Below are 22,806 nucleotides of genomic sequence, written 5' to 3'. Positions count from 1 at the left end.
CTCTCTCCTCATCACACGTCCAAACTCCAGCCACCATTCCCCACTTCTGCCTTCGCCTCATCAAACAATCAGGCTAACCTCGGTGGGTGCTGCCCCGAAATGCACGTGAATATTTCCTCAGTATATGAAAATGAACTTAATCCTCTCCCTCCACCTTCTGGACTTTCCTTGGTGGCTCCATGTGAAAAACAGGTTTGAGAGGAACGAACCTCTTCATGTTGTATTTGGTACTAACAACAAAATTTGTTATATGCAACTTGTTTTACACAGGTAAGAAGGTTACTATTTACTTTTCTATCGGGGCCAGGGAGATAGGGGGTAAAGATGGATCCTTGGGGACTAAGGAAGAAAAGATTCTGAACAGGGATCTGGCAGAAGATTCTTGCTTCCCTGAGATGTTTGATGGCCTGTTCCCAGGAACCCACAGTTTACCGTTAAGAGATGCCACCTCCTGCTTGCTCTACCTCAGCCATGGGCACCAGTGGCTGAGAGCTCAGGGTTACCAGCTACACTGGGGGAACATGTTTCTGGCATTTCCAAGCCAGAGCCCTGAATGCATTTGGCCATGGGAACATTGTTACACATGGTGGTTAGGGCCTGCAGTATTATTAGTCGTTTATCTCAGCCACTTTAGAAAGATAGAAAAGGCTTTTAGTGGGTTGGCCCATGAACCTATTCTCTATTTATAAAATTGATTCAGTAGGCAAGACTGTGTGCGGAATGCTACACTAACTTAACTAAAAACTTTAGGAACACAGCTAATTTGGAGTAATAGCACCTTTTATTTATGTGCCTTGGTAATGTGTCTGCTCATTTCTTGTCACTTGCATATTTGTCTCTATACCGTGTCTCTATTGTGTGTTCTCAGGTAGCAATGCAGTTTCTGCTATGACTTTAACTTCAATCCTGGGAACATGTGAAAAGGACAACTGCTCACCCACAATACCGGCTTCAAATACAGGTCTGTAAAAAGGGCTCCAGGACAGCATGAACTCGATACTTCTGAAGTTATGTTTATTTGATTAAAGTTATTATAGGTTAGAGAGTTGCTCTAAAAATTTCATGGTGAGTTGAAATAGAAGAATGGAGGGTAAAAGAACCTAAAAGTTTCCAACTAGAGAAAGGATTCTCACATCCGTCATTTTGTATCCTCACCCTGTTCCTTGCGTTATTTGTAATCATGAGAATTTATCAAATTTACCCTGTGGTACATGCTGCTAAAAATTCTGTCACCATATTGCAAAACCATACCACACTAAGCAAGACCCTTTCCACTGTATAGCCTTTAACTAAGAATATATTGCCTTTAACAGAAGAATCCATCCTTTAACAAAGAATGGAAAAGCATGGGTTTAGAACTCAAAAAGCTTGGTTATAATCCCTGACCTGCCACTTTCTAGGTCTATGTCTTGCATATGTTATGCAAATTTCCTGGACCTTGTTCAGATGGCTTGTCCTGAAAGAGAGGGAGGAAGGAAGGAAGGGAGGGAGGGAGGGAGAGAGGGAGATCTATCTCGGTACATAGGTACGTAGGTAGATAGATAGATAGATAGGGCATATGATACTTTCCCTGCCTCCAAAGGAACAAATGGAACCATGCATATAAAAAGAATTTTTTAAACTCTAATCTGTTCTCGAAGGATGTGGCAGGAATTTGGAAACTATGGCATGTGTGAAATTTAATGAACTGTAGAAGGAATTAGTGATCTGTTTCCAGAAGCAGCAAAGATTTAGGGAGCATTTAGATATTTCAAGAGTTCTGTATATAAAAAAGGAATAGATTTAGTCTCTGTTATGTCTACAGAGGGCAAAATCAGACTCAGAGAAAATGAGGGAAGCAAGAGTTAATCACAGCGTAAGGATGGATTTCTCCACTTCCATCTGGAAGCACATTGTTTGGTCATAATGATAGAGCCTTTTTCCCCAAGTTGCCTTTTGCCTTAAGATGCTGGACTGTTGCTTGAAGTCCAACAAAAATGGACAGTCTCTTCTACTGACTAAATGCTCTATGACTTAAAGGGAGAATTAAACACATGCATATGGTCCATTTCCGCGTCCCAGCAGCTCAGGCACTGTGAACAGCTGCCACTCAGACTTCTTTCCCCCCTGACCTCCTGGGTACCCAGTTCAGGCCTATAAACCACAAACCAGCTCCTTCTCTACTTGTGTAGCTTTGCTGTGCTCTGAAGTTTCTAAAATCCCGTTACATGCATCCCCTGGCTTATATACCTCCAATTTTTTCAGCTTCCTCACATATTACAGCGATGACTCTTCATGTAACACTCCGAGGCAAGAAGCTGAGTGGTGTGACCATGTTTAGGATGGTGCAGTTTGCAGTCACACCACACGCTTGACCCATATTTGACTGACTCTTGGCTAAAATGCCGTTCTTCCCTGGTTCAGCTGTCAAGCCATAAATGCCTATTCTGTGCTCACATAATTGGGAGTTTGGGATTTCAAGTATAAAATCATGCACTTATGTCTATATCTTTCTGCCAGCCCATAATCCCAGGTTGTCCCAGTTTGTCCTGTGAATAGAGGAGGGACTTCTTGACAGATGATCTCTAGGTTTCAGGTCCCTTCCAGTGCTCACGTGCCATGAGGCTCATGGTATCTTTATGGGTCCTGATTCTATTAAGCAGAATATTCATTCTCTCTCACGTCATCCTCAAGTTTGATAAGCTCTAGAACACGGTTGGCAAACCTGGGCCGTGGGGAAATACGAATTGTCACCTGTTTCTGTACACCCCTCGGGCTAAGAATGGTTGCAGCTTTTTTTTAAGTTTTTTTTTTTCTTTAATGAAAAAGATGCAATGGAGACTGTATGTGACCCACAACGCCTAAAATATTTACCATCTGGCTCTTAACAGAAAAAAAATTCTGCCAACCTCAAAAGATTTTCATTAAAGGTGCTAGAAGTGCTGCACGGGGACAGTGCTAAGGACAGAGTCCTCCGGTGTGTGGCCACCAGAAATGTGCTTTCAGATTAACATAGTCATGTTTTGTGCATTATTCACCCACAAAGAAATCTGCCTTAAATAAACGACCACTTATCCCATGTTCCTCCTTCTTTTAAAAAATATCTCATGAGGCTCCTTCTCAAAGCCTCCTTGCCAAAGCCCAGATACATCATGTTTGCCAATATTCCCAATGTGAAGTTCGTCTGAACCCGTTACTGGCTTCTCTTGATTCTGACTCCTTCCCACACTAATCCCTTCAATGACGTATCTTATCTGGGGGAGCAGATCAATCTCATTTGTCAGCGGTTTGCAGAATTTGTCATAATCTCAACTTCAGATCTGCAGACGTTTTACTCTTCCCATTTTCCACAATTCAAAAAATCACAGAGAGCTATTTCAAAAACTCAGACATAGTTTAAGTAGCTGGCTAGATTTAAATAGCTCTTAGGATCTGTTGGCCACCTTGAGCATCAATTTATTGTTATAAGTACTTATCTCTTTTTTAATTCAACATTCTTTCTCTGTGACAGAGTATGAAAAAGAGTATGTTAAAAAATTTACTTTCTTGTTAGCATGAGCATTTTAACAACATGGTCCCAAGTAGAGTAACCCTATTTCTGCCTTGCTCTTCTAAAAATTATTTACTTTTTTAAAAAAACAAATACACTGGGTTTCCCTGGTGGTGCAGTGGTTGAGAGTCCGCCTGCCAATGCAGGGGACACGGGTTCGTGCCCCGGTCCGGGAAGATCCCACATGCTGCGGAGCGGCTGGGCTCGTGAGCCATGGCTGCTGAGCCTGCGCATCCGGAGCCTGTGCTCCGCAACGGGAGAGGCCACAACAGTGAGAGGCCTGCGTACCGCAAAAAAAAACCAAAACAAACAAAAAAACACTGTAACAGTGGTTTGATTTTAAGAGCAAAATATTGGTTTGCCAGTGAACCAAAAACAAAGCTAGTGTTCCTCCTGCCGGAGTCTATAAAGGCGGCTGACCCAGGGGCCCAGCACAGCAGCTGAGCCAGCAGTGCTCATCCAGCCCTAAGGTACAGTGAGGGAGCCGCTGAAGCCCCCCCCTCCGAGAATGAGATCCTCTCTGTCATACACGTATGGACACATCCCAGGATGTTGCCGCCCAACCCTGTGCAAGTCTGCAAAGCTTAGGCTTTATACAGTTTCCCAGGCATTGTTGTAGATGCTCAACCAGGTATCCTAGTGTCATTGTTTCATACAGTCTTACTCATGGTGACATTTTGATCTTAACATTCAACAGAATGAAGTGAGTGTTTTTGTAAAATAGGAATTTAGTTAAGTCAGATCAGTACAGGTCCTCAATGATGATGACGATGATGATATTAATAATTATAAAAACTCTGTGTATTCATTCATTCATACAGCAATATTTGTTGAGCCTCTACTGTGGGCCAGCCACCATATTCAAGACAGTGTTGAATAAAGAAATAATCCTGGACATTATGAAACTATAAAATAGTGAGGGAAGCATAAAAAGTTACAAAATACGTTACTGCAAATGGTGCTATGATAGGTAATCACAAGAGAGCCTAGCTGTAGATAAACAGAGAGGCCCTTCTGGGGAGGGATTATTTAAACTGAGACTTGGAGGGTGAAAGGCCAAGAGAAAGAAGGAGCCGTTCTGAGCCCAGGGAACAGCATGAGTGAAGGCCCTGAGGCATGTCCAGGGATAGATAGATTCTGCTAACTATCCTCATATTACAGGTAAAAACACTGAAGGACAGAGACATTACGTTCACAGCTAGTAAATCTAGATCTCTGATTCCAAGGCCTGTGCTCCAACCTTCTAAATTTTATTGCCTCCTAATTAAAGGATTAATCTCTATAAATTATTTCTTTCCTAACCAAAATCTAGAGATGGTTAAAATTCTGCCTAATGTTGCCTTCCTCATAGAATGCTTGGATAGATGTTCGTTATGCGTATTGTCTTCTAAAGGCAATTTCTTAAAAAAAAGTAAATCTTCTCTATTATGTATTTATCAACTGGAGTTGACTCTCTCCTCTCTTCCCCAGACATTTGACAATGTCTGGAGACATTTTTGGTTGTCATAATTCTGGGAGGAGTTTTACTAGCATCTAGCAAACGAGTAGGGGCCAGGGATGCTGCTAAACGTCTCACAATGCAGAGGACAACTCCCCCCCAACCAAGAATTATTCAGCCCCAAAGGTCTACAGTGTTGAGGCTGAGAAAGTCTGTTCTGTCACAGAGTCTGTTTGGACATTGGTTTATACCTCCGAATGCAAACGCATTAAAGACTTCCCATGATACTGCTATCACCGTCATTTTCACCTAATACATTACACAAAGAACAGAACTTCCCTTTTCCCTGTGGACAAAAGGGGACAATTCTTCCAGGTGTATTGCCCCAGGGGCAAAGTCTGCATTTTTTTTTTTTAGGCTGACCTGAACTGGGAGCTGTGGGTATGATTTTGCAGGGAAAGCTCCCAGAGTAAGGAGGAAAGAATCCTGGAGGGATTTCAGCACTGGAGGTGTGACAGGGACGCTGGTGGGATCCAGAGATGGTGGCAGTAGCTTTTCACGATTGGGGATCATTTGTAAATCAGTATTAAAAGCTACAGGAAAGCCTGTATTAATCTGCTCTTTCTTCTGTGACCTTCTTACATTTGACATGGTAAGTGATAAAATCCATTTGATTGAAAACTCTGCGGATCTGACCTTGTAACCCCGCCACCTTTAAATCTTGGCCACGTGTGTCTAACTGCAAAAGTAGAATGAGAGCCAGAACCTGGTGTTTGTGGGGCAGCGTGTGTCGCTTAGATGTAAAAATAACTTTGCTGTGTCTAAGACCAGGATGAAATTTTTTTTTAATTTACTTATTTTATTTACATTTTATTTTTTGGCTGCATTGGGTCTTCGTTGCTGCGTGCGGGTGAGCGGGGGTTACTCTTTATTGTGGTGCGTGGGCTTCTCACTGCGGTGGCTTCTCTTGTTGCCGAGCACGGGCTCTAGGCTCACGGGCTTCAGTAGTTGTGGCACGCAGTCTCAGTAGTTGTGGCTCTTGGACTCTAGAGCACAGGCTCCATAGTTGTGGCACACGGGCTTAGTTGCTCCATGGCATGTGGGATCTTCCCGGACCAGGGCTCGAACCCGTGTCCCCTGCATTGGCAGGTGGATTCTTAACCACTGCGCCACCAGGGAAGCCCCAGGATGAAAGTCGAATTTGCAAGCCCTAGCGTGCATTTGTGAAGGCCGTGGTTTGTTACCGAGTGGACAGCAGGTCCGCATTACAGAAGGCCCAGACACGCGCAGTAGCATGGTAACAAGCCTCGGGGAGTGGAAGGCTGAGCAGCCAGCTGCTGCGGAGGCTCCATAGGTGCGGGTAGAGTCATCCTCCCAGAGGCAGCGAATTCTCATGGCAACTGGCAACTGACTGCAGTTGAATAAAAAAACAGAAATCTTTTATTTCATTTGCTGCAGACTTCCCTGACTTCCTAGACAAAAATGTTCTCCTAAAAAAAACCCCAAAACTGATTTGCTAGAAAAGTAAGGATTTTTTGAGGCAAAAAAATTATTTGCAATTATTTTCTAAGTAAAAATCATTTGAATGTACGGGAAAAAAGAGGTTTACAGATGTCCGACATTTATGAGTTATTCAAATTGAATATATTTTTGTATTTTACTTTAGTAAAAATGATTGATGTATAGCAGAACTGGTCAGTCTTTATGTCACACTACCTTTGACTTCCTACTGGGTGCCCCGTGTTTTTAATTTTTTTTTCCTAAAGTTTTTTAAAATCAGCAATTCCATATTGAGGTGATTGTGATTAAAGGGTAAGGCCAAGAAACAAGAGGTTCTCAGTTGTACTCAGAATTTCAAATATGTCTCAATGACAATCTATTGCTTCTAAGAAACCATTAAAAAGGGAATTATTTAATTGTTAAAGCAGAAAAAAATGGCATTAATAAATACTTTTATTTATGCATGTCCATAAAAATTTATAGACTAACACCTCAGATCGGGGGAAGTATTTCAGAGTCAATAGAATATGTTTTTATTCCTTTCCTCATATGAGACACCCCTATTATGAATTAAGAAAAAATCCTTTCTAATACTCCTAAACTGAAAATGAGGATAATTTAACCTCATATTAAGTATAGAATTTGTTGGTTATATTAAAACTATAACTTTGCATGAGATTTGACAGCCATCTATCAATAATAATGCTAATTATGATACTTGGAATTTATTACACCCCTAAACATATGCCAAGCAATGTTCTAAGTTCTTTACATGAATATACTTAGTTCCTTTAAAATGTCTTCACATTAAAGTCTGTTTCCACTAATTGTTCCTTTATGCATGTAAACAAGGACGTGTCCTCTCACTTCTTTTATAACCACCTCTGTTTTCATCCTTACCCCTTTGCCACCATTAGCTAGATCATTATTCTTGCACCTGAAATCTTTTCCTTGCTACCATCTGTTCTCTTTCTTCTTATATACACTCTTGGGTCCTAACTGAACCTTCTTCTGCATTCTCTTATCCCCTCAAACTAATATCCTCTTAATCTCCTTCCTTTCAGTACTAAATTTTTCTATAAAGCAATTGACCTACACTCTCTCCTTCAGTTTCTGAATCAACCATCTCTTAAACTACTTGCCATCTTCCTATGACATCTTCCTATGCTTTTCCTGATGACCTAATTGTTAAATCCAGTGACCTTTTCTTGTTTCTCATTGCCTTTGACCCTTCTGTAATTCTGATGTTTTTTGATACTCTCTGCATCTTTAAATTATTGTCTTCCTTAATTCTGGATCACAGTACTCTCCCAGCTCTTGTCCTCTCTAGCCTTTTAAAAGTCTTCTTGTCCGATAAACGTAAAAATCATCTGAGATTCTTTCCTTGTCTTCATCAAAGCCCCGGCATCCAGTTTTTCCATCCAGATGGTCTGTTTCTGTGGTTTAGTGAGACCATCCTTTCCCAGGTCACCGCTGGCTGGAAGCTTCAGTCTGGTACTTCACGTTGCCGTCTCCTTCATACCGAGTCCCGTCAGCTCCCGATCTTTCATCCTTTCCATTCTCACAGCCATTACTCTGGTTGAGGCTCATAGCACATCATGCCTGAATTATTGCAACTGCCTCCTAAGTGGTCTTTCTACCTCCAATTATTCTCTCCTCCTCAATTTACCTACTATATCACCACTAGGCTACTTGTCAGAAATCACTGCTTTGAATATGTCCTTCCCTACCCACAACTCAAGGTGTCCACGATGCTCCATTACCTGCCAACTAAAATCCAAACTCCCTAGAGCTTTTCAGAGAACTGCCAGTTTATCTCCAGCCATATCTTACACTCCTCTACATACTGGTATTATTGGCTCTTCATCATATAAGCAATTTTTTTAACTCCGGGGCTCTCTGCCCGTGCCATGTGAAATGCCTATCTACTGCTGTCTTAGTCCATTGAGGGACTCCCCCCTCATTATCCTTAGTATTAAAAGTTCTCTCTCTATTCTGATCTCTTTGCACCGCCCTTGTGGCTTTTATCGTGTGTTAATTTGTCTTGTTATTTGAGTTCATGTTTTATCTCATACTGCTTTGCCAACTAGATGCTAAATCACCTTTCTTCTGTTTAAAATTCTCCAGTGACTCCCCATAGCTTTCAGGATAAAGTTTAAACCCTTTAGCTTGGTGTATGACTCTCTCCATAATCTGGCCCTACCTACTTCTCTTCTTACAGCTCCCGCACTCATCTGCAGATCCCAGAGGCCCTGGCATCCCAATCCACCTGCCATTCCCCAGACACTCCAGATGTTTTTTCATGCCTGTTTGCCTTCGCTCATCCCATTTTATCTGCCTGGAATGTCTTCACTGATCCTACTGGCCAACCATGCCCTCTTTCAATATTCAGCCCAGGTGCCCCCTCCTTTAGGATGCTACCCCTGACACCCCAGCCCATGAGATGCTTATCCATCCTGCCTCCTTAGTACCCATGGTACTGCACTGCCTCTGTTCATCTGCTACCCACATTTCCTAGGGGACCATAAGTTTCCTGGGGGCTGCAGCACTTTCGTCTTCCCACTTGTATTTCTAGCACCTAATGCAAGGGCTCTTGATATATTGACATGAAGCAGGTTTGGCATGGGGAGAGCTGGTTATGTAGATAGGTCTCCACAAGGTGGCATTTATTTAGGTGAATTCATCGTGACTCAGGGCCTGGCTCTCAGCCTGAAGGCCTGGGAACTTGGCTTAACATATGATGAATAGATCCATCTCACAAAGGTAAAACCTTATTAACCGAGCTCCTAGAGGCTACTGTGTAACTGGCATGCCCAAGCACTTGTTATGGAGTGAGTGGGCTGGACTATGGCTGACATTGACCCTGACCTGGGCACTCTCCCGCTGTTTACATGTCACACAGAAAGCCAATTCTCTTTATGTATTTGCAGCCAATCTATTTTATTTCATAATGGCTAATCGTGTGAATTGTGTGTGGATTTTACTAGCTCAGCTCTTATTAAAGAGCAGACAACCTCACTTCTGAATTATTGGGGAGAGATGGGAGCACTTTCCTGTAGCTTCCATAAACTGATTAATCTGGTACTTAATCAGCCTTTAGTAAACATTGGTGTCATATGACCAGGTAGTTGCTGATGAAATAAACGAATGCAGATCCTGCCACTAGATAGAAGACTGATTGAACGTCTGACCGTGGCAAAGTAGTATATAGACATACTGCACGTGACTGCATTGCTGGAAAACCATATTTCTCTTCAAAAATTCCTTTAACTCTCGTACACATTTCTGACTATTTTCTTCTCATTCTTCCTAGCCAGCACCACCACCAGGTGTCGGGGACCTAACCAAGCACTGTGCAGACTGCGCTTTCTCACTGTCTTCTCTGCCCTTCTTGCCTCTTCTGCTGTTCTGACAGCTGGTACCACAAGCTTTACTTCTTCCTCATTTCTCCTGTCTCCAAAAGCGGTTTTATTTCTTCTACTTTCTAAGTCAGAATGTGCCTTGGTGCTCACCTCTACGGGAAGTGGTCCAGCACAGACCCTGCTGGTATCTTTGATACTGCATTTGATGCTTACCCTTCTCTGACTTCCACCCTCCTCTTGAGGAGTATGTTTTAGAAAGAAGCAGCTCTGAATAAAGGGAAAATGCCAGATCCCTCGTCCATGTGATGTTGAAGTCAGCTTACAAGAAGAAAATCAACCCTTTCATAACAAAGTACCAGACAGGCTATTTGTAGTGGGTCAGGTACACAAAATTATCAATAGAAGCGTTCTCTTTCTTTTTCCTTTGGTGGTAGTTGTTTTTACATTCACGCCGTGACATGCAGACTGGCTACACCATTCCAAAGTTCAGTGCCACTCTGGTTCTTTAATCTTGTAACAAGAAAAGTACATTTCTGCTTACTTAATTTAGGAAATCCTGATTCTAGTATCCAATTTGGTGTGAATTTGTTATTATTTTAAATGACTGAGAGATTACTACCATATTTGGTAACTTTATCTTTAAACAAAATAAGACTAGGAATTTTCCTGTCACATTATACTTTTTTATCTCTCTCCGTTTGTCCCTAAATATTTTCACATAAACACATTCACATAAAATAAATTATTTACATGAAATAAATTGTTTACATAAATGCATCGTGCTTCTTACCTGTAGCTCCATGCTGGTCATTCAGAAAAATTTAGACACTTACTAAAGAAGTGAAATAGCATTTGCCCCAATTTGTGAGCCCTTAACTTACTATGGGTATGCCAATCTCTGTACAAAGTGTTTTACATACCTTAAATATAATCCTTAAATAACCCTCTGAAGGGTTTAATCCTTAAACAGACTCCCCCCCCCCCCATTTTACAGAGGAGGACGTTGAGATTAAGTAACTTGCCCAAGTCCCAGTTCTGGAACAGAGTAGAATTTAAAGCTGGGTTCACCTAGCTTCCTTGTACAAACTCTTTCCCCCCCCACAATACTTTTGCTTCCTGGGTGAGTTAACTGTGTTTTCAGAAGGTCTCACTGAAATCTCCCCACATCACGACAATGCGCAATGAATATTAGCTTTCTTATATTCTGTCCTTTTCGTTCTGTCATTTTCCACCGATGGAAGAAAAAATGATTTGGGGATATTATATGCGTGCTTTCTGAGTCTGTGTCAGTCACGGGCTTCACGGGCTGCCGCATGGAAAATAACGTGTTATATCCCTTCAGAAAACTGTGTCCTGACACAGTTATAAAGAAATAGATCTTTGACAGTACATAAGAGTGTGTTTTAAAAGCATGAGGTTGCTGTACTGTTTGACTTGTTTGTTTTTGTAGCTGCTGAGGAATATGAAGATGGAATTGAAAGAACGTGTGACACCCTCCTTATGTGCATCGTGACTGTCCTGAACCAGGGCCTCAGGAACGGCGGCGGCGTGGGAGATGTGCTGAGAAGACCCTCAAAAGAAGTAAAAGCTGGAGAAAAATGGTTTTTCAAGAAGCACATGATCTTGTTTTAACCTTTCTTAACAGCATTTACAATATGGTTTTTGTTTTCAGGGTACTGTATGTTATGTTGTTTGCTTTAACAGTATCACGGTGGCCATTGAAACCAATTCGCTGTATACTGGGATTACATAGAAACAGCTAATGTCCTAGAAATCTGTGTATGTTAGTAGGGTCATGAACTCTGTACACCTTTGAACTGTGGACAGAGTTATATTCAACTATATATATTTCGATTATAGTCTTTATGGAGGAGTTGATTGTTACGTAAATAACGGAAACCAGGCTGCCTTTTGTCTGTCAGGTTTCTCAGGCATGAATATTTACTCTTTGCTTCTGAATAGGAACAGCCTCTATTATTTATCGACGAGGAATATCAAATCTGAACAAATTCTAACAGGATTTTGTATATTCAAATGGCAAGGCTGAAAAAATTCTCATTGGCTACAACGTCTCAAGGGCCACGCTGGGAGCTTGAATAATCTCAGTCCTCCAACAGGCCAGCCGTATCACGTTGTCCGTTCATCTCATGTTTCCTCATCTATGAAACATCTAGGCTATCTGATCTCTAATGTGTATTTTAATACCATTTGTCAAGTAGAAATAAGCCTGAGTTGAATGTACTTAACTCTATAAGGCCAAGAACAAAATCAACTCCAGAAATGGACGGATCATTATATCCTCCTCAAATCTCTGATCTCTGACCTTTGGGACTGGTATTTGTCTACCTTTCGTGCAGCTTCTGGGATAGGGGCCCACTGCACCAAAACGCATTTAGCACAGTGACACGTAAAGTGGTTTTTAATACACGGTAAGTCCCTCCCTTGGAGAGGAAAAGTGCAAGTCCTAGGGAATGGAAGGGGTCTGGGGACAGACTGGAAAATTTTCCTCACAACACTTAAAGAAAACGAAGATAGAAAGTGGGTCTTATTTTTCCAACTTGGAATACTATTCATATTTAGCAAACAATGGTTGAATATATACTTTCTGCTAGACAATATGCTAAATCAACATGCCTCCAAAATGTGTGTGTGTGTGTGTGTGTACACACAATGGGCTTTTTGTTTAATGTTTTAAAATTTTTTATTGCAGGAGCCCTTGTTTGCTGCCCGAGTAGTGTATGACCTTCTTTTTTATTTCATTGTCATCATTATCGTTCTTAACTTGATTTTTGGGGTTATCATTGATACTTTTGCGGATCTCAGAAGTGAAAAACAGAAAAAAGAAGAAATTCTAAAGACAACCTGCTTCATCTGTGGTAAGTGTTCTCAAGATACTAAAATAATAGAGAAAGAAACTGCCCAGTAGAAAGGAGGGACTAGAATGATTTTTGTTTGCCATACTTTGGGAAAAATTATTTCAAAATGAAAGCTGGACAAAATTCAGTTTATGTAACTGAGCATTGGACTGGGATACTCTGCTTCCAGAAGAAGCAGAAGAATTACATCCCAAAGCTAACTTGCCATTATTTCTGCAATTTGTATGATTCTCTGACTATAGTATGTGTTACAAAATACCAAAAGGTTCCACCAACTGGCAAACAGATTTTTAATCACAATAACATATTGATTAAACAATAGAATGATTTTTATTGTATTTTGTTAGGTTATGAATCCACAGATGATTTTCCCAGCAGCTTGAACTTCTACTCACTGGCAGTACTTTGTTTTTGATTCTGAATTGTGGTTTCTCTCAATTTCTGCCACTCTCTCCCTCCCTCCCTCTCTCTCTCACATCCTGTCCTCCTCTTCTTCTATCATTAGCTCTCTCAGGCCCACCCAACCCTCTCTTTGTCCTCATTATTTCCTTTGGCTCTATCCTCTGCTTCATAGACCTTAGCCCTTTCTGGCTTTAGTCATCTCTGTAGCTGGCTTAGTCACCCTAGGATCCTTCCCCCTCCTTGAATAATCACCAACTCCTGGTGATACTCACCATCTATTTTTCCACGTCAAGCTGAAGAATCTTTTTGATAAAAGTCACAAAACAAACATAAGGGCCTCACTACGATGTTTATTCTATATAACTTAAACTGGACCCGCAATAAATCCCCTTCCTTCCTTGGTTCACCTTTTATCAACTGTCTCATTTCCCTGAATGGTTCTTCCAAGCCTTTCCAGCATCCCTCCAACAGGTGGGAGTATGCCAGATATCAACCTCTGATCATGAGCTCTATTCCAAGGAAACAAACACAAATTAGACATGCCCTTCGGGGTGTCCACGATCTGTTGTGGAATACAGACACAGTAAATATCAGTGCTATCTAATGCATTAAAGGAAATGATGGAGAAGTTTACAGGTTGTTAACATCTCGTTGGGTTGTGGTAGGGGGCAGCAGAGGAAGAGTCAAGAAAGGTTTCTTAGAAGAAATGGTGATGGAGCTGATGGTAAAAGATGGAAGGGAGGGACTTTCCTGGTAGTCCAGTGGTTAAGACTCCACGCTGCCAATGCAGGGGGCACGGGTTCGGTCCCTGATCAGGGAACTAATACCCTGCATGCCACATGGCGCGGCCAAAAAAAAAAAAAAAAGATGGAAGGGAGAGAGCCATATCCAAGTGGGCAGAAGCAGAGTGGCCAGCAGAAGGAGGAAAGGCGTGGACGGGTGAACAGCATGAGTAGAGTCTTCATTTCCTGTAAACAGCTCAATGTTTCTGGAGTGTAAGTTTCAGAGCAGGGCAATGCCAGCAAAAGAGATTGGCCAGATCATATGTGGCCTCTTATATTAGAAAGCTTGGACCTCATCCTATGGACTTATAGAAGATGGCGAACAATTAAAGAATTTTAAGTAGAGGATGCAGGGTCTAATTTTTATTTTCGAGCACTGTGGCAGCTATGGGAAGTTGTTCATCAGGGGACAATATTGGAGGCAGAGTAACTAGGTAGAAGGTTATTGCCATAGTCCATGAGAGGTAACAAAACCTTGATCCGGGAGAGGTAGTGGTGGCAGTATTCAGGATTAGAGGACAAAGTTAAGAAATACTGGGGAGATAGAATTTTTAAATTTCAATGGTTTGGTTTGGAATGGATATGAGAGAGCGTGGGTGCCTGGGTGGATGGCAGTACCAACAGCTGAGTCTGGGAATAGAAAAAGAAAAACAATTTTACATAGGCATATACTGAATTTGGCTTTGGAAGTACTGAAATTGAGGTATGTACTGAACAGCCCAATGGGATACACTCAGCACAGAGGTCAACATATCTGTCTGAGCCTCAGAGAAGGAGACAGTATCGGGGAATCCTCAGCCCGTATGACATAGAAAAAGCTGGAATGTGGAGCAAGGCTTCCAAGTGAGAGGAGGAGGTGATGGGAGCTCACATGGAAAACGTCAGCATTGAAAAGTTGAAAGAGAAAGGGGATCACACACTCACAAAACCTTTCCAGTCCGAATGGTGTGAGGACAACCGGACATGTGTGGCACGTGGAAGTGAGGGGAGAAAATACCCTTGGGAACAAAAGAATTGATTATCAACTGTGTCAAAGCAGTAACGTGAACTGAAGCAGAGCCTTTGAATTTCTCGTTTAGGAGGCTTTGGAGATTTTAGAGAGGAGTTTCCAGGAAAGTAAGGGCAGATACCAGATTGCACAGTGCTGGGGAGGGACTTGCTGGAAGGAAATGACACAAAAAGAAGAGTCTTCTCTTCATATGTCTAGATTAGATGGAGGAACACAAGATTGACGTGGCGCCAGAAAGATGTTGTGCAATAATTGGGAGATTTGGGGAAGAGAGTTATTATATAGAAGGGTGAGTCCCACAGAGGAAGAAAGGTAGTACCTTTGAAGATCTTCCTGTGTCTCATGGTCTTGCCTTTACACTGCTTCCTCGAAGCCTTTTTCTTCACAATCGTAATAACTGTTATGTCAGCACACTACCTCCGAAACATGAGTTCTTTGGAAAAATCTATCGGTAGACTGAGCTTCATTCTAAGACATCATCCTGTCCCCCCTATTATAACAACAAAAAAACATAAACAGCAAAATAAGCGTGTCACTTCACCCCTATTTCTGCTCCTCTGAGCTTTCCCTTCAATGTCAGAATTCTCTCTGGCTTTTCACGGTTATCAAAAAGCCTGTAGCCTGTAAATTCCTTAAAATATCACAATAACCTTCATCACCAAGTTGAAATGTTTGTCTCAAATCTCATCATGAACTTCCTGCTGACCTTTTCTTCTAGCTCAGATTGCATGTTCTCTGGGTCTATCACAAGGCCCTAGTCCTTCTCCCAACCCCTGATCAGAGGTTCTGATTTTATCATAGACGCCTTGTCTCTTCCCTCTGCCCTTATGTAGATTATTGCCAAATATGCAGCCAGGGCTCCAACCTCTCTCCAGGCTTTTGTTCTTTATTTTCCATGGTTGATTGACATTTAAAAAGATACGGCTTCCTGGAAGCCAATTTTACCATATCTGCAAACCAGTGCATCATGCCTTTCCATCTCCTTCCTCTAACCTGGCAACTTCTCTTGTCTTCTGTATTGCAATTAATGATACCCCACTGGGCTGGGAACTTCTCCACCATTTTAAGCATCTCCTTTTTCCTCTTCCGGGTGCACTAGTTACCACGTGGTACTGAATCTGCTTTCACAGTCTCACTTCCTTCCACATATTCCCACAGCCACACCTTGGTTTTTGAGGCTCACACTGGCTCATACACCCCAAATGGACTATTCAGTGCTGCCAGACAGAATTTTCCACTTTGAACTCATTTCCTTACTCAAAAGCCTATCAATAACATTGTACAGTCTATAACTCTAAAATTCTGATTTTCCTGGCATGTAAGCTGCCCCACAATTGGGCCCCTTCTTTTTTGCCTGCCTTTTCCTCCACTGTTCTCCCATTTATAGCTCAGGTTCTGGTTCAACTGCATTACTCATCTTTAACTCTCTCTCATGTGTTCTCAGTTATGGTGTTTCTGTTTGGAATACCCAAACTCCTAAGCTGTTGAACTACTGCCCTGTCTCTAAGACCCAGATCTAAAGCCGTTGTTCCATGAATTCAGCTTTCTCTGGTCTCACTAACCAGAAGCAAACACATCTGCTCCTAAATTTGTCGCTCACGATTAGCTATATAGTACTGTACATATTTTTCATTGTCTCATCTCCTCTGTTGTATACTATGCCTTACCATCTTATAGAAAGGATATGAACTTTACCATCAAGTAGACATGGGTCTACACTGGTTCCACATCCTGGCTATGTGGTCTTGGTCAAGTTTCCTTTCACCTTGAAAGTGAGGAATATAATGCCATGTTTTGGGGTTGTGGTGGGTATAAATGAAATCCTGTATCTAAAAATTCTTAGCTCCATGCTTAACTGAGAGTAAGCTCTTAATACATGATAACTTCTCGTCTTTAGGAGATCCACATCTACATCTTATCCATTTTTATGCTTCCATAGTGTATATTAGGGATCATTCATAAATATTTGCTTAATGAATGACTATCCAATTAGTCACCTCCAAATTAACATTGTCTCTATACTTATGTGGCTTATAACCTATAAAAGGAAGATAAAGCAAGTAAGTCCTAAATTGCTATATACTGCAGACAAAAAACTTAGATGCACTAATTCCAAGTTATCCCAAGTTTTGTCACATGTGTGGTATTGTTTCTGTGGCACACACATGTCCACAGGGATGTAGGGTGATATGTCAGAAGGTATTAGGTCAACATGGCCTATTTTTCAGAAGCTTCCCATTTATTAACAAATTTGAGAGACCACTGAGGTGAGTCAACCTGAGAGCAAATTCAAATAATATTTTTATATTAGAACAAATACTTTGTAAAGTAGAACAAATTTAGTGTGAACGTTTGAAATAAAATAGAAACTTACTTAAATATTGAAAAGTGTTTTCAAGCTCTTTTAGCTGCTAATCCCTGTGACCTCAGTAACATAAAGGTTCTTTATTCTCTGCCCTCAAAGGGCAGAAACATGTGGGAAGTGTTGTGATAAAGTATATCTAGATATGCATTCATTCCTGGAATCACTTACCACATATAAGATCTAATATATACCATATATATTAGAAGAACTTAATTACAAGAATAATTTAAACATTCGGGATATTTGGGGGTTGCATTAGTAGGCTATCAAATAGTTGTGATTAATCTAGAAACGGTTCTTGGAGGAGTTTGGTGTTAAATTGTGATCCAAAGGGGGATATAGTATCAAATAACAGAGGAGAGATTCTCCACAGTAGGAGCTGGCCCCAGGAGTATTCCAAGGATGCCCATAGTAGCAACAGAAGACGTAGGTACTGTGACAGGCAGTGAGAGCAAATGGGACTTTCCTAGCCTTGAAGACAGTGAACCAGGTGTTTCAGAGTTGGGATTCAGAAAACAGTTGCTAGTGGTCCAGAAGGTGGTCATGATGAGGTGATGATGAGCACATGACAGAGCTGAAGCAGTAAGCATGGAAACAAATCGACTCTGTTGTCCACATTAACTATTAATTTTGAATTACTAGAGGTGAAAAATCCAGTGAAAAGGAGATGTCGACAGACCAGGTGTGACAAAATAACAAAATGGAGAAAGGATTTGATGATAGGTCAGAACTCCTATCATAGGAGGGTCAGGTTCCTAGAATTAAAGATCTTTCTAGATGATTTAATAGGAAATAAAGGCTAAATTGTGAGGGGGGGCATCTAGGTTCTTCTCTTGGTAATTAGTCCCTTCTCTATACTTTGCACATTATTTTATTATCTTTATTGTCTATACTTATGCGTGAAAGTCATTCATTCACCTATTTGTTCAACCGTTACTTACTGAGCATCTACTAAGTGCTAGGGTATTGCAGTGAACAAAAACAGACAAAAAACACTTCCATCATGGAACTTATTTTCCAGCATACATAGAATGTCAAATGATGACTATGGAGAAAAATAAAGCAGAGAAGAGGAATGTGGATGCCTGGCTAGTGAGTGGGTATGTTCCCTTACCTTAGTCATACTGGGTGGGAAACACAACATAAGTGTAGCCTTAACATTTTTCCTGAAAAGTTTGTATTGAGCACACAGAGCTCCTCTTACCCTTCCTTTCTTTCTCCCTTGGTTGTCTCATCTGATGCTCTGGCTTTCATTGTTCATTTTATGTCATTTATCCTTGGACTAGTGGAGTTATATCTTGAATGCTGTTTGGAATTTCCAGCTTCCTACCTAACATCCCAACATTGGTTGTTCCGTAGGCATCTTAAACTCAACACATCCAAAATCAAATACGTCCTCCCTTTAAAATCTCTTCCTTCTATTTTTTTTCCTCTTGATTTAGTGATATTACCTTAAACTTGGTCATTCAAGTCAGAATATCGAGTAGTCCTAGATTCCTCCTAAATTGGTACCTCTAATTGGACATCAAGCCCTCTTCAGTTTCTACCCCAGAGTCCTCTTCAATCTTTATTATTGATACATTCAATTATTCTGTGAACTTTAGTTGAATGCCTACTGTTTTCCAGCTACTATGCCAGGTGCCGGTAATACAAGAATAAATCAGACAAAGCAGTAGAGCCTAAGATAGAAACAGACAAATTTTCATAACAAAGACACAGAGAGGACCAACCAAGGGAGTCAGAGCTGTGGCAGTGGTTGAGTTGGCTCTTGGAGAAGAAATTCCTGTAAAGTGGGAAAGAGACTAGATGGGGGCGTAGAGTTTTCAGAGGAGTTGGTGTGTTTGGAGAATGGTGAGAAAGTCAGGGTGACTACAAGACGTGCACAGAATGGATAGTCAGTGCATGAGTCTGAGGGCGACCTCAAGTTCACTGGTGGACAGGGATTTCATTAACAGAGGGGAAGAAGAAGGGCTAAAGAAACAAATCTTTGATGAGTTGAGTTTGACATGCCCATAAGTTATCCAGGAGGCAGGGGGAAGTAGAATCTAAAGTTGAGAAGAAGGGTCAGTACTGGGGATAAAGATCGAGAACTCATCAGCATGATGATGGTTGAAACCATGGGAATGTATGATCAAGCTTAGAGAGCAAGACCCAGTGAAGATGAAAGACAACCAGTTTCCCTCCCTTATATCCCTCCTCCCCTGTCCTAGTCCCCTGGACTCCTACCCTTAGCCTCTTCTCTCACAGTCTTCCTCTAAATCCTGGCACAGGGAGTTATTTAAAGCACAGCTCCCAGTATGCCAGGCTGCCTCAAAAATCTTCAGCATTGGGCTTCCCTGGTGGCGCAGTGGTTGGGAGTCCGCCTGCTGATGCAGGGGACGCGGGTTCGTGCCCCGGTCCGGGAAGATCCCACATGCCGCGGAGCGGCTGGGCCTGTGAGCCGTGACCGCTGAGCCTGCGCGTCCGGAGCCTGTGCTCCGCAACGGGAGAGGCCACAGCAGTGCGAGGCCCATGTACCGCAAAAAAAAAAAAAATCTTCAGCATAAAGCACAGACTCCTTAGCTTTGTGTTTAATACTTTCCATGTTTTGTGCCAAATGTACCATTTCATCTTAATTTCTGAGTGTTCCCTCCTGGCCACACCAGAGGAACTGACAGTCCCCCTAAACAGGGCATTTACTCTCATCTCTAGCTTTGCTGTGCTATTTCCTCAGCCCAGAGGCAAAAGAACATGGCTTTGGAGTCAGGAATATTTTTATTTAAATACTGGCTGACTTTTCCACTAAATAGAGGTGTTAACTTGAGCAATTAATTGAATCCCTCTGAATCTCTTTCCTCACATGCTAAAAGGTCAGATCGGATTATTGTAATTATTATAGCATGTTTGGACATCTTTATAGTTGTCAGCATAAATAGGTGCTCAATAAAAGTTAAGTACCTTTTCTTACCATTCGTCTCTTCTCCATTTGCCATGATCATGTTTCATAGGCCAGACATTTAAAGTTTTATGCCTCTTTGAAACCTTTTAAAGTGTGCCTGGTCAGAACTCATTTTGTCCTCCTTTATGTTTCCTTGGAAGATTGTATCACTTCAGAATATAAACAAGTTGTCTGTTTCCTCTCCCATATTGTAGGTTAATTGATGGTAGACATTATCTTTATAGTCCTGTGTATCTTGCAACAGGTAGGGAATTGTTTGAATTGAATTCTAGGAGAAAGCTACTTTAAAATTTTCTCCTTTTTTTTTTTTTTTTGGTAATAACTCTGTTGAGGTACAATTCACATACTGTATGATTCACCCACTTAAAGTGTATAATGCAGTGGGTTTAGTATATTCAGAGTTCTCCATCCATCATCACAATCAATTTTAGAACATTTTCATTGCCCTCAAAAGAAACCTCATACCCTTTAGCCATCACTGCTCCCTTCCTTCCCATCAAACCTTCCATCCACCTCAGCCCTAGGCAACCATTGATCTACTTTCTGTTGCTATAGATTTGCCTATCCTGGACATTTCATATAAATGGAATCATAAAATATGTGGTCTTCTGTGACTTGCTTCTTTCACTTGATATGTTTTCAAGGTTCATGTTATAGCATGTATCAGTACTTCCTTTCTTTTTATTGCAGAAAAATATCCACTGTATGGATATACCATATTTTGTTTATCTTTTTATCAGCTGATGAACATTTGGGTTGTTTCTACTTTTTGGCTATTATGAATAATGCTGGATATTCATGTACATGCTTTTGTGTGGACATATGTCTTTCTTTTGTGTATATACCTAGGAGTGGAATTGCTGGTACACATGGTTACTCTATGTTCAACCTTTTGCAGAACTGCCAAGCTCTTCTGTAAAGTTGCACTATCTTACATTTCCATCAGTAGTGTAGGAGGCTTCCAAGTTATCCATGTCGTCATCCACATTGCTATTATCTGTTTTTGATTATAGCCGTCCTAGTGGAACAATATTTTATGAGTGACATAGTCTTTTTTTTCTTAAAGTAATGAGAATTTATTGAAACAATACATGAGCCGTTTAAGATAACAGGTGCAGTAAGCAAAGAGCCATCATGGAGAGCCAGATGCTATTCATGAAACTAAAGCAAGACCCTCAGCCCCACCATACGCTATTACCCAACAACTTTTTTCTCAGCTTCCCCTTTCTTTCTGTCTAGAATGGCTTCCCTATGCTAATTGCTTCTCTCTACTTGCTGCTCTACCTCCTGGTTTCTGCCAGTTCACAGCTTCTACTGCCTCATTGCTTTCTGCTTATATCCTACTCTTTCTGCATCTCTTCAGTTCTGTTATATTCTTAGTGACATATTCTTAATTCACTCAATTAATATTTTATTCAATGCCGACTATGTAGCAGGCAATATTCTAAGCTATTGGGACCATTGGTGAAGAAAAGAGACACATATATCTGCCCATGGACATGCAATAAGTAATCAACATAATAAACTCATATCTAAGTTCCTGGATAAAATGATATTCCTCTTTTCTGTGCCAGTTAGCAGGCTGGATTTTTCTTGCACAATCATTTTTACCTCTGTAATTGAGACTTGTGGTCCAGTTTAATAGAACACCTTTGATATGGCTATATTCAGTCTGTTAAGAGGTGATAAGCACTCTAGGAAAAGGAAGGGGACAAGGAAAGAGTGATCGAAAGTATTGGCAAAACGGAAGAGACAGGCTATAGGATTAAATAAAGTGATCAAGGTAAGCCGCATTGAGAAGGTGAGATTTGAGAAAAACTGGAAGGTAAGTGAGTTAGTCAAAGAGATACCAGAGAGAAGAGGGTTGTGGGCAGAGGAAACAGCCAGTTCAAAGGCCCTGGGGCAGGGGTCTGGGTGCAAGGATCAGCAGGGAAGCCATTGTGGCTGGAGGAGAGTTAGCAAGGGAGAAGATAGAGGGAGACAAAGTTAGAGAGGCTGGAGGGCCACATCACTTAGGGCTTAGCAAAAAGATATTGCGTGGGATGTAGTTAAACTCAACAATTATTCGATGTTTTTCCAAACTTTGAACTTAACTGGGCATCCTGTATTTTCCCCGGCAACCCTACTTGTAGGGCACTGTAAGAACTTTGACCTTTATTCTGAGGATGTGAGCCGCCGCAGTGTTGGGAACAGAGGAGGGACACCATCCTGCTCGGGTTTTTAAAGACTCACTCTGGCTGCTGTGTTGAGAATAGGCCACAGAGAATAAAGGTGGAAACAGGGGGTCTGGAGATTATTTGGGTAATCCAGATGAGACATGATCATGGCTCAGACCAGAGTGGTAACCACGGAGGTGGTGAGAAGCAATCAGATTCTGGGTATATGTTGAAGGTAGAGCCAGAAGAATTTCAACATGAATTGGATGTGGCATGTGTGAGAGAGAGAGAGAGAGGATTCAGGGTTGACTCCTAGACTTTTGGCTTGAAAACTGGAAGAACGGAGTTGTCATGGAATGAAAAGAGAACATGGGTGGAGCAGGTTTGGGGGAGAGGATTGGATTTTATTTGAAGCATGCTGAGCTGTTGATAGGTCAAGTAAGATGAGG

General features: G+C 41.4%; 1 protein-coding gene across 4 annotated transcripts in view; it reads left to right on the top strand.

Annotated features, from left to right (window-relative positions):
- The window catches only part of ITPR2 (inositol 1,4,5-trisphosphate receptor type 2), a gene marked incomplete at its 5' end in the record, with an annotated part of 524,405 nt that overhangs the window by 446,595 nt on the left and 55,004 nt on the right, over window positions 1-22,806 (top strand). For all 4 annotated transcript variants that reach the window (XM_082665011.1, XM_082665010.1, XM_082665012.1 and 1 more), the window contains 3 exons: window positions 869-961; window positions 11,280-11,410; window positions 12,540-12,705. In XM_082665011.1, the coding sequence (XP_082521137.1) occupies window positions 869-961; window positions 11,280-11,410; window positions 12,540-12,705 (390 nt within the window). The remainder of the gene's footprint in view (window positions 1-868; window positions 962-11,279; window positions 11,411-12,539; window positions 12,706-22,806) is intronic.

The sequence above is a fragment of the Grampus griseus genome (genome assembly GCF_964374135.1).
Source record: "Grampus griseus genome assembly, chromosome: 11".
NCBI lineage: Eukaryota > Metazoa > Chordata > Mammalia > Artiodactyla > Delphinidae > Grampus > Grampus griseus.
The sequence above is the reverse complement of the archived record's forward strand: the minus strand, read 5'-3'. Positions and strand labels throughout refer to the sequence as shown.